Source organism: Zonotrichia leucophrys, chromosome 9 (assembly GCF_028769735.1).
Source record: "Zonotrichia leucophrys gambelii isolate GWCS_2022_RI chromosome 9, RI_Zleu_2.0, whole genome shotgun sequence".
NCBI lineage: Eukaryota > Metazoa > Chordata > Aves > Passeriformes > Passerellidae > Zonotrichia > Zonotrichia leucophrys.
Window position 1 is genome coordinate 24,987,100 of NC_088179.1, and position 11,350 is coordinate 24,998,449.

An 11,350-nucleotide genomic window follows, 5' to 3' on the forward strand; every position below is an offset into this window, starting at 1 on the left:
CCGCAGCCCGGTGCCCCCGCAGCCAGGGGATCCGTGCCCCCGCAGCCCGGTGCCCCCGCAGCCCGGCCCAGGTGCGCGGCCGCCGGAGCAGCGCCGGGATGCACCGGGATGCTCGGCAGGCAGCAGCCCTGCCAAAGGCATCCCCGGCTTGGCACGGGACCGGCTCCCCAGGCAAGAAGAGACACGAAGCCGCTGACACGTTTCTTCCTGTTCCCTTTGAAAACTGCGTCGGAGCAAGGCTGACAGATATCATGTGCTGGGCTTAACAGATTTCTCCTCACAATGAGGCTTCGGCTCAGGAGGGGAGGATGGGAGGGTTAAAAAAATTAATGCAGAATTCTGTTTGCCCAGGAGTACTGCCACAGCACACTCAGACAGGCTGCCAGGCCCCTCACCGACCCTCCTGGCCTGCAGGAGTCTGAGCTGGTGCCTCTTGGGAGCAGCAGTTTGGTTTGTGTGATCATTAATACCCACTGCATGTGGAAAGGATTTGCAAACCAAGTACAAGAAAATGCTGCCCATCTGTTCTGAGTGGGAACCTTCAAAGTGCAGCATCACAAACTCTCGCCCAGGACTGTGGGGAGAGAAAAAGGAGGGAAGAAAAAAAAAGGGTTGCAAGCGTGTCCCTTCCTGCTGTGTGTCCGGCTGGCTGCAGGATGGAGGGACACTGACGTGCTGGGCAGAGCAGGGGTGGGCACTGCCAGGGGCTGGGGCTGCCAGGGGCCAGGGAGGGGAGCAGTGCCAGGAGCTGCAGCAGGGAGAAGGGAAATGCCTGGAGATATCCAGGAATAGGAAAGGGCCACGTTCCAGCAGTGAATGTGGAATGACACGGCAGAGGCACGTCAAACGCAGAGCAGGGCTCTGGCCGTTTCCAACACTGGGCGCTGCCCGTGGGTCATTGCCATGTTAGGGCACCTCGGGGCACGGGGCTGGCCCCATCCTGTCCCCTCCTGTCTGATCCCTGTGCCAGCCCCACAGGAGGGGACAGCGCTGGCCCCAGGCAGCCCCAGCTGCCCTGCCCACGCTGAGAGCCACCCAGGGCTGGCTCAGGCTGCAGGATGGTGTAGGGGGATAGAATATTAGAAAATAAAGATCGTGTAGAAAGTAATCTCACCCCTAAGGGGTTGCAGCTGGGCCAGTTATCAAAGATTAGGAACAGGCCTGACTCTAACAGGTCACAACTGTACCCAATGAGAAGAAGAGTGCTATAAAAGAGTGGGGTGGCTGGGTGAGAGGGGAGCTGGAGTCAGTTGGGTGCTTTGTGAAGAAGAAACAATCAGCGTTCTGAAGAGCTGACCACAAGACAATATCAAGAAGGTGTGAAACTTTTGTGATAAGCAGACAACAGTGTGGAACCCCTGCAATAAGAAGACACCAGGATGGCACCCAGGGCAGCTGGTGGCAGCCCCGGGGCTCAGCAGTGGGCACTGGGCACAGCCCTGCCTCCCTTCCCTGGAAAACGCGGGCCTGTGCCGGCACCTGCCGGGCTGCGTGTGGGAACTCGCAGCTGGATTGTGTTCCTGCTGCCCTGGAAGCAACCTGGTGGCTGAATTCCTGAGCACGAAAACAGATTGGGAAAGAGAGGATTGCTCAATGCACCTGCTGGTGAGTCAGAAGGCACAGAGGCGGCAGGGAAGGACCCTGGGGGGACCAGCCCCTCACTCTGGCAGGGAATTGGCACTCCAGGCTCTGAACCACTGCCCAGGGCAGGGAATTCCCAGGGCACTGGGATTGGCACCGAGTCCTGGCCAGGTACCGGGGCCAGAGCTGCCCCGGGCAGCAGCACCTCCAGCCCAGCCCGCCCTGGTGACACAGGCACGGCCAGGAAGGGGCTGTCACTGATGGCTGTGCCGGGGGCTCACAGCAACGGGGCTCAACAGGCTCACTGGGAGGCTCCTCCAAGGGGACATGACATGGATAAACCCCATGAATGACTGGTGGATAACCCCACGAAAGGGCAGCCCAGACCCAGGGTGTGCATCTCACAGCAGAGATTCACATCCTTCGAACAGCGTGGAGGCGTTTTGGAGAACAGGCACAAAGTGACTGATACCAGGTATGGGGAGAGGTGGACACAGGTGGGCAGGGGGACCCTCAAAAGGGAGTGTTGGTACAGGCTTAGGAACCCCCCAAAAGTTTTATAGACCAAGTTGGATTTTGTGAATTCCCTCCAGCTCTCTCCTGTGAGCTGCTCCTCTCTATCTGTGCATCTATTTTAGGATGAAGTTTTCACTTCAGCACAGATGTTCAGAACTGGGTTTCGTGCAGTAACGCTATGTTCACATCATTTTCCTTTTTGCACCAGAAACCACGAGCTGAGGAGCTGGAGCCAGCAGCAGCTGGCAGAGCTGGTAAGAGACACTCTGGGCACATTTCCCCCCCTTTGCTAACGGCTGCCGATGCCACGGGCACGGTGCCCACAGCCAGAGCCCTTGGCCACCACGAGTCGGGGTCTCCCTGGCAGCAGCCCTGGCTGTGGCAGTGCTGCCGCCCCTCGGGGCACAGCCAGCCCCCCAAATGCCCGGTGCACCCAATATCTGGAACAAAAACACCCTCAGAATTATTCTGCTTCCTTCTTCCTGCAACCATTTCCTGCCCAGGGAGCAGAGGTGATTTGAACTCTCCCCAGGTTCCTGTTCCTCCCTCTCTGAAGGCCCAGAACCTTCCCCCAGCTCAGAAACGCCTCCCAGCTGTAGGCACAGGAGATCCTTGGAACAAAATTCTATTATTTTGCTTTTCACCACTGATACAGCTGTCATTGCTGCTCCCGTGGTTGTCATTGTGGGCCCTGGCCAGCGAGGTGCCACATGCCCGAGGGGTGCCAGGGACACCGAGGTGCCACATCCCTAAAGGGTGGCAGGCACAGGGAAGGTGCCACATCCCTAAAGGGTGGCGGGCACAGGGAGGTGCCACATGCCCGAGGGTGGCAGGGACACTGAGGTGCCACATCCCCAAAGGGTGGCAGGCACAGGGAAGGTGCCACATCCCTAAAGGGTGGCAGGCACAGGGAAGGTGCCACATCCCTAAAGGGTGGCAGGGACACTGAGGTGCCACATCCCCAAAGGGTGGCAGGCACAGGGAAGGTGCCACATCCCTAAAGGGTGGCGGGCACAGGGAGGTGCCACATGCCCGAGGGTGGCAGGGATCCGAGCTGCCACAGCCGCACCTCCCGAGCCGCTTTGGCAGCAGCTCCTTCTCGTGGCTCTGCTCGGCACCCGAGCTCCGGATCCCGAATCCTGCGGCAGTGACAGCCCCGGGCAGAGCTGCTGCCCCGCGCCCGCTCCCTGCCCTGAGCCCGCAGGGCCCCGGGACGGACCCGGCCCGAGGGTCCCGCAGAGCCCCGGGATGGACCCGGGACAGACCCGGGAGCCACCGCAGCCGAGGGTAGAGAGGAAAATGGAGCTGGGCTCTTTCTGCCAGCCCTGAACACCGGCACTGCTCGACACGCTGTTTGCCCTTAGCAGCCAAATGTGGGGATAAATGAAATGCCGGTGCCATCCAGAGCATGGCACAAAGGGAGTGCAGGGGCCGGGGTGCTCGGCCGGCAGGAATGGGGTGTTCGGGTGTGCTGAGCTGGGAAACGCAGCCAATAGACCTGTCTGGGAAAGGCCAGTTCGTGCTGGGGGTCACAGGAGACACCCGCAATCCCCCTGGAAAACAACTGCCCCGAGGTGTTTCCTTCAATCAGTTAAAGTTGTGACGTTGTGATCAAAAATTTTGATAATCAGTGATTTGCGGGAAACTGGAGGAACTGCAGCAGAGGAACCGCAACACGTGGCAACAGAGCTCCCTCTAATGTCAGCTGCTGCCTGGCTGCACTCACCTGCGCCCCGTTCCCTCACCTCCCTTCCCAGTTCCCTTTGTTCCCTGCACCCCCAGGTTTCTGCTCCCCACTCCTAACCCAAACCCTAACCCCAGCTCTCCTCTCTCCCTTCACCCTGAATTCCCTGCACGCCCAGCTCCCTGTTCTGCAGCTCCCCGTGCCCCCTCATTCCCTGTGCCCCGCTCCCTGCAGGGAGGGCCTGGGGTCCCAGTGTGTCCCTGAACCTCAGAGGTGTTGTCACAGGAGGGTAACGACAGCGGGGGCTGATTCTGAGATCCTGGTGCTTTGCATTTACCCCCAGGATCTAACAGGAATATCCTCAACAGGTGGCATTTTAATACACATCCTGTGGATGGAACGTGCTGGTGCAGAGAAGCCCCAGTAGCAAATAAAATAAATTGTGGGCAGTCCCACAAGTGCTCAGACATGTTTGAGCCTACGTAACGCAGTGGAGCCGCTTTTAACCTGGTAGAGGAAAAGATAATTAAGAAAGAGAACTTTTATTAGGGCAATTTCACTTTATTTTTTCCATACAGCAAGGTCAACTATAGCAGTAATAATAAAATAAGCATAAACCCAAATTGCAGCCCAGGACAGAGTACGTAACTGGAGCAACTACAAGCAAAGTAAGTCTGTGGTTACGTAAGAGCAAACCCAAGCGCGCCCGTCCTTCCAGCAGATGGCCCGGGGGCTGCAGCTCGTTAATTCATTAATTCATTAATCACTGATTGTGGCAGCTCCCAGCCCTGGCACCACAGCGCGAGCGGGCTCCTGCATGGCTCCCATGCCAAGGGAACATCTCACCTGCTGAAAGAACAGGACCACTGCGAGAGAACACGATCCCCTACCCTACAGCTACGGGTGCTGTTCCGTTTGCCTGTCCATGGTTGAACTCTGTGAATGTCAGTACTTGTTTTGAAGAATCTTTTTTTGTGAACAAGAAACCACTGAAATTGTCAGAAACTGGTTTGAATAGCATATATCTTTAATATATTTTGATACTTTAAACATGCAGTAGATTTTGAATAATGTACGGAATATCTGAGCCATGATTCCCTGGATGGGCTGAAGTACCTGCTTTTTTTTTTCTTTTTTTTCCTTTTTTTTTTTTCCTTTTTTTTTGTTTCTTAATGATTTTCAGGCAGATTTGACCCAGTGGAGCTTCTGTCAGTCATGAGATCTCGGAAGGATGGCAGATCTTTCCAGCTGAAAAAATCCTGGCAAACTACAAGCTGTCCACATAAAGCAAAGCAACTTTTTGGAAGGGGGATGGAGTGCTAACTCTGTGCCACTTTTGCAAGCAATTTTGTTCAGCCTGTCATTTTATTTAGCCTTAACAAAACTCCTTGTAATTATAGACATTTTTATTCAAAATAAGATCTTACTATTATACAGGTTTCTCTCTTTTTTGACTATATACAGAAGTGCAAAAAGTCAACCTTCGCTCTCGACGTCCCAACTGCAGCATAATCAACCCTCAAGAGTTTGCACACACACACTAGAATTCTTGTTACGTAAACTTTGAGTATTTGGATTATCAACAAAAAGTCCCTTGATCTATTGATTATGCAGCTTATTTATAACAAGGCCTGATATTCAGGGATTTCAAAAAATATTTAAACAATATTTTAACATTTGAAATGGATACAGTAGAAAATAAATTTTATTCTAATATCTAGGAACTAGATTTTTTTTTTCTCATAATAACTAATTACAAACAAAATAAATCATCAAAATATTACTCAATTGTCTGCCAGGATTGTTGCCATAGCAACAACTTAACTTCTTACTTAGCAATGATTATATAATTATAAGATATCCATATAAAAGATCTTTGTTCTTTGAATGAAAACTAGACAAGAACTAACAATGACTGACATTCTTACATTGTCGTATTAGATCAGTAAAATAGAAATCATTTAGTTAACAATAATACGAATACTCATAAGACACTACATATAGATTCCAAACTGAGTATGTTATGAAGAAAACTACTTTTTTTTTTTGTATTTTGAAAAAGTCATCAGTAAACTCTAATAAAACAAAATTCTATGAACTGAAATGGTATCAACTGGTAATAGAAAATGAAAACGAGCTAATAAAATGTAAGAAATAAAAACTACACTTTTAACAAGAAAAAAATAAGTAAATTCTCTATGGTAAGTCACTACAATAACATGTGAAGTCACCTATACTTTCTTAACACGATTGAAATTACATTGGTATGGGTTTTAACCCGTAATGTAATAATCTAAGGCTTTAATAGATGTACAGTACAATCAGGAAAATCAACACATCATTCTTATCTATAAAGCATCTCTCTCAAGCATAAAAACTCGCGGTAAACTCGGAGTATGGCGAGTTCTAGAACCGAACCCGCGCCTCTCCCTCCCTGCCCGCCCGGGGCCTGGCCCCAGGCAGCCCCTGGCTGAACAGAGCAAAAATATCCTTTACTGGCTGCAACATCCAAACCACAAAAAGGAATTCCTTTGGATGAATCCATTCTTAGAACTTGAATGCACATCTATTTGTTTGTTTTTATTTTGTAAAGGCTTTCTAAGGCTATAAGCAGTTAATCTGAACAAAAAAAAAAAATCACATATAAAACTCACCCGAGTATTAACCCACCCAATTTCTACACTAATTAACATCTCATTTGTCCTATTTTGGTTTGTCATGCATCTGCTGTCAGTGCTTCTGCGTCTTTGTTTAGAGTCGCCGCGGACGCGGGACTTGATGAATTAAAGTGAAACCCATCTCTGCAAAACATTTATAGTCCTTGTGACTCGAGACAGAGGCTATAAATAGAGCAAAAGAAGTTCCTCAAACATTTGTTACTGTGTCTCAGAAATGGCTTTTCCCTTTGCAGATCACCTTATACAGTAACTATGCATAAATACCACATACAACGCCTTGGGAGAGTTTATAGGTAATATTGTCCGTAAGGGTTATGCACAGCTGGAGCATCTCTCTGCTGCTGCCCACTGGCTGTGAGGAGCAATTGGCCATTTCTGAGACAGCTTTGGTTTGAAACAGAATGGTGCCCTTTGACTGATCAGTACTCATCAAGTCAGTGAAAACGTGGTTCTGAAAATAACACTGCGGAAATAATACTCTGATGGATGTACAGTCTATGGCACTTCATGAGAATCCTTAACAACGTGGTACTTAAAGCCATTGATGTGCTTTAAAATATACACAGTTGTGGTTTTGCTTGGCACATTCATCTCTGTCAGATTCCTCTCTTCTCATTTCTTACAATCTATTACATTAAAAATATTACTCTTAAACAAAAAATTACTGTGCATGCACGCTCTCGTCTATAATGGCAATTTTAAATACAAGGTGCACCTTTGTTATTTGTAAACCTTGAAAGAAATAAACTTACTTTAAAAAATTATATCTTGGTCTACAGACGTACCAATACATAATAGATGTCTGGTTACAGCATCGTCGGTCTTTCGGGCGGCGTGGGGAGAGCCCCAGCGGCGCCCGGCGGCGCCGGGAAAGGCGGACGATGCTGCGGGCCTGGACAAGAATCACCTCAGCACAAATACCAATTCAATGTACAAAGTAGATAGGCAACAGTGTGCAGTGGAGTCCCACGGTCTCGCTTCGTCTCGTTAACATGCAATGTGTGATGTCACTGCTGAGGGGTTCCCAGTGCTGCTGGACAGTATTTACATACACTATGGCTAATGAGCTCGGCCTCTTCCCACCCCAATCCGGCCTCTTCGCCGCCGATACCATCTGGGAAGGGAAGAGCACAAAGCGTTCTGGGCACAGCCAGGACTCGGGTCACACACCCCAGCCCCAGCTCCACACAGGGGCCGTGTCCCTGCAGGGCAGCAGAACCGTCCCATCCCACTCGAGGCATCCCACCCACCCCAGCCCGTGCCATCCACCCTCCCGGCATCGCTCCAGCACTTTAACCATGCTTATGCTCAGCTGAAAGGAGCAGCCGTGATTACAAACCCACTGTGGCCAAAGGGTCAATCCTCACCCTCAGAAACAATTCCATTACGGCCAAGGAATTCAATAAAAACATGGCAGGAATGGAGCACAGGAGAGAGGAAGGTAACACAAAACAGGAGCCATCCTGGGATGGGATGGCTGCAGGGGAGGAATCTCACAACAACAGGAGAATTATGAGTTTCCAAACCCAGGAAATGCTGGAGTTCCAAATTTTGAGATTTAAAAGCCATTCTTTCTGAAGAGAACCTGATGGAATCATCTTCCCCCCAAGTTTGCCCTCAGCTCAGGTCAGTGCTGAGGTCACCACAGACAGAGCATAAACCCCTGTGAACCCTGATTCTGCTGGGTGGGCATGCACAAACTAACACATGATGTGGCCACTGGTACCCATGGGATCTCCCCCAGAGAGGAATGGCCCCTCAGGGGGGTCAGAGCCTCCACCCCCACAGCTTACTGGTTTTATTAGAAAGAAGTTAAAAACATTCTGTCCCTTACAGCAACAAATTGCACACATAAGAGTAATAAAAATACAGCAACAACTCATTGGGAACTTACTGTTTGATGACCAAATGTCTACATCTGTGTAACATACTTGTGGCTAGTCAGATGTTCGGCAGATATTATGGGTATCTACAGGTAAGAAATGTAAACAGTGAGTGACAGCAGCAATGAGCCCACCCAGAGGCACAGCATTTGCTACAGAACATCAGTTTGGGAAAGGGAGGATCAGCTGTGAGTCAGTGGATTTTATATTGTAACTATGAGTTAAAGTCAACTGAAGTACTACAATAGCAACTTATAATTGGAAAACTGGGTTAAGTACTACTGGACAAATATAAATAATTAATACTGGTTGTTCAGGAAATAGGAGAAGTTAACATCTACAAGTCATGCAGTGCAGTAATTGAAAATAGCCCTTTTTGTTGGCCTACACAAAATTCTGTGCTTTCAGTGTCTCAGATGATGAACTCTACAGTGGCCTCGGTTCAGTGTGATTTTGTGAAGTGTTCCCTCCTGTCGGTGTCCTGGGGTTTGAATGCCAAGCCTACGATGCCCTGAGCTGGATGTTCATGGCTGGTGAAGGCGCCTGGCAGAGAAGGGCGCTGCCCTTCCCGCAGCAGCCGCGGCAGCGCGCGGAGCGGCCGGCAAGCAAAGCCTCCCCTCAGGGAAACAACCCCAAAGGGCTCGGCTGCACACACGGGGCTGAGCACGGGGCTCCCAGCGTGCCGTTTGACAAACCAGGGTTACACAGAGTGCCAGCAGTGCCACTGGCAGGTGACACTGCGCCCTGGCCGCGGGTCACGGCGGCACCGCAGCTCCCAGGGGAGCAGACGTGCCCAGGCACAGGGAACTGAGCTGGGGCCTAGGACACAACGTGGATTTGCACAATCCCAAATGGCTGTGGCACCTGGAAAGACCCTTTTCGCTGATGGGCACCAAGGCTGGCCGTGAATCTGCCCGCTAAAGAGAACAGGGGTTTCTTCTCAGCTAACTCACTGGCAGGTCCTGCTGCTGTTTCTCCACCCGTGTGCCCTCTCCTCCCCGGGCAGCGCACACATCACAGCATTGCCAACTCCACAGAAATGGGCTCGGAGCAGAATGAAGCTTCTCATACCATGTTTTCCTGCTGCTGCAGGACAGGCTGCGGCACCCGACTGGAGCAGCATCAGGGGCAGTGCTGTCGAACAGACCAAGGACCTTCCACACCAGCCCGGGCAGATGAAGGGCCACATCTTTATAAGCCTTTGGCATGCAGGCACACGGCATTGGGTGGCATTAAATACCTTCAGCATTGCTCACAGGGTATATACATATATGGGCATATATGTATATATGGAGGTTTGGCTGCAGAACTGCACTAAGGGTGTTATGAGGCTCTGGGGAGGAAAGGCATGAAATGACCAGATTCTACAGCAGAAGGTTTTCCCTGTGGTCTCCCTGGGAAGTGCGTGGCTACTAACAGAGAGAGGATTTAAAAATAATGACTTTTTCTGTGGCTTGTCTTGCTCTCACAACCCTCAGGACATGCACAGGATACAGAGACACACTGAAAGTAACTGTCTGGTGCAATAACTACAATATTAAGAGACTTTGGGCATACAGGAGGTTGCTTGCTGAGGTGGCACATATGCAGAGGTAGACCCACCTATGAACTAGCTTTTCAAAACACAAATTCTTAGGCCAAGTTTAAAGCCCTGAGTGAGCTGCTCATTCAGCAAACATTTCTCAAGAGAAGAACGTGCCAGCTGCTGAGCAGACTAACCTGGGCTGGTTGACATTCTACAATATCCAGGTCCCTTTGGAGGCTCGGGATGTGCATGCCTAGGTGTCACTGCAATGATGCCATTTGGAATTGTATTTTTGAGAGATGAGGAAGCAGACAGGTTAACGAGGGATGTACAGCTGGGGCAGCACAAAATGGTAGTGCTCAACAGGTAAAGGTGCAAAGGCTCGAAGCCAAGGGCCCTGGGGCTCACTCTGCAGCTCTGGCTGTCCTGAGGAGCCCCCTAACCTGAGCCAGGAGCAGAGTGCATCAGGTAAACCTGCCTTAACGTTGACATTTACCTGCACAGGAGCACACCTGCACAACGCTGAGGAGAACATGGAGCTCCCTTTTCTAAGGGAGTGATCCCACTGAGCTGGAGGCAAGACCTGTATATCAGACCAGGACTGACAGCTTCCTGGCATGGACAACTAACTGCCCAGCAAATCTCAAAGAACAATTAGCTTTTAGAAGAGGAACAGGAGGCTCTTTAAAACGTTTTTATTGTTTCAGCCAGGTGTTGTGCAGAAATCTGCTTTTCTGACAGCGTCCTGTGCTCAGGTGCAGCTCCAGCCGCTCCTCTGGCCCAGGGACTCATCTTTAGAGCACTGGTTCTGGCTTTCCTGGCAGGACTTCTAATCACTTACGTGGTAAAGCTTTACTCTCATGTTCCTGAAATACATCCAAACACGGCAATGACTGGGGTGCCTATTGAGAAACAAACCCAGACTCCAATGGGCATTTTCTTATCTGAGCTCTGTTCAGAGCAATGGGCCATTCCAAGGAGAATCACAAGGTTGCAATGAAGGCTTCAAGGAAGCCTTTTTGTGTGTGGCCCATGCTCACAGGGTTTTGTTTTACACTTGGAAGAGGAGAGTCAGAACATGTTTGGACTGCTAAACTCACACTGTAAGAACCTGCAACCCCTCTGCACAAAGACTCCCCTGGCTTTCCCTGAGTTCTGCACTGAAAGGAGCTGTTGGCTCCACAGAAATGGAAATAAATCATGGGTTTGTGTATTATCCCTTGCTCTTTGCATCCCTGAGAACAGAAATAAGCAGCGTGGCCTATAAATGTCAAGACTGAGTCAGAAACTCTATTGTCAATTATTTTTAGCATCAGAAATGGAACTGCAGCACCTTTTGGAGCACAGCTAAGGGCTGATTAGGCTGTGCTGCAGCTCTCTGAGAGAATGTGTAGGCCAACAAGAGGTCAGATCCAAACCCCCATGCTCATTAAAGCACCGATTTCGAGTTGTCTGTAAGGAACAAAGCTGTAAATTAGCAAAC

At 50.2% G+C, this 11,350-nt stretch overlaps 1 protein-coding gene across 10 annotated transcripts in view; it reads right to left on the bottom strand.

Moving 5' to 3' along the window:
- Positions 1-4,321: 4,321 nt before the first annotated feature.
- Positions 4,322-11,350, bottom strand: part of MBNL1 (muscleblind like splicing regulator 1) — a 61,290-nt gene continuing 54,261 nt past the window's right edge. For 6 of the 10 annotated variants that reach the window (XM_064721524.1, XM_064721522.1, XM_064721521.1 and 3 more), the window contains 2 exons: positions 8,354-8,428; positions 4,322-7,573 (listed from right to left, as the gene is read on the bottom strand). In XM_064721524.1, the coding sequence (XP_064577594.1) occupies positions 8,397-8,428 (32 nt within the window). In that variant the 3' untranslated portion in view covers positions 4,322-7,573; positions 8,354-8,396. Of the gene's footprint in view, positions 7,574-8,353; positions 8,429-9,413; positions 9,542-11,350 lie in introns of all 10 variants that reach the window. The other 4 variants (XM_064721515.1, XM_064721517.1, XM_064721516.1 and 1 more) reach the window with 1 other exon arrangement.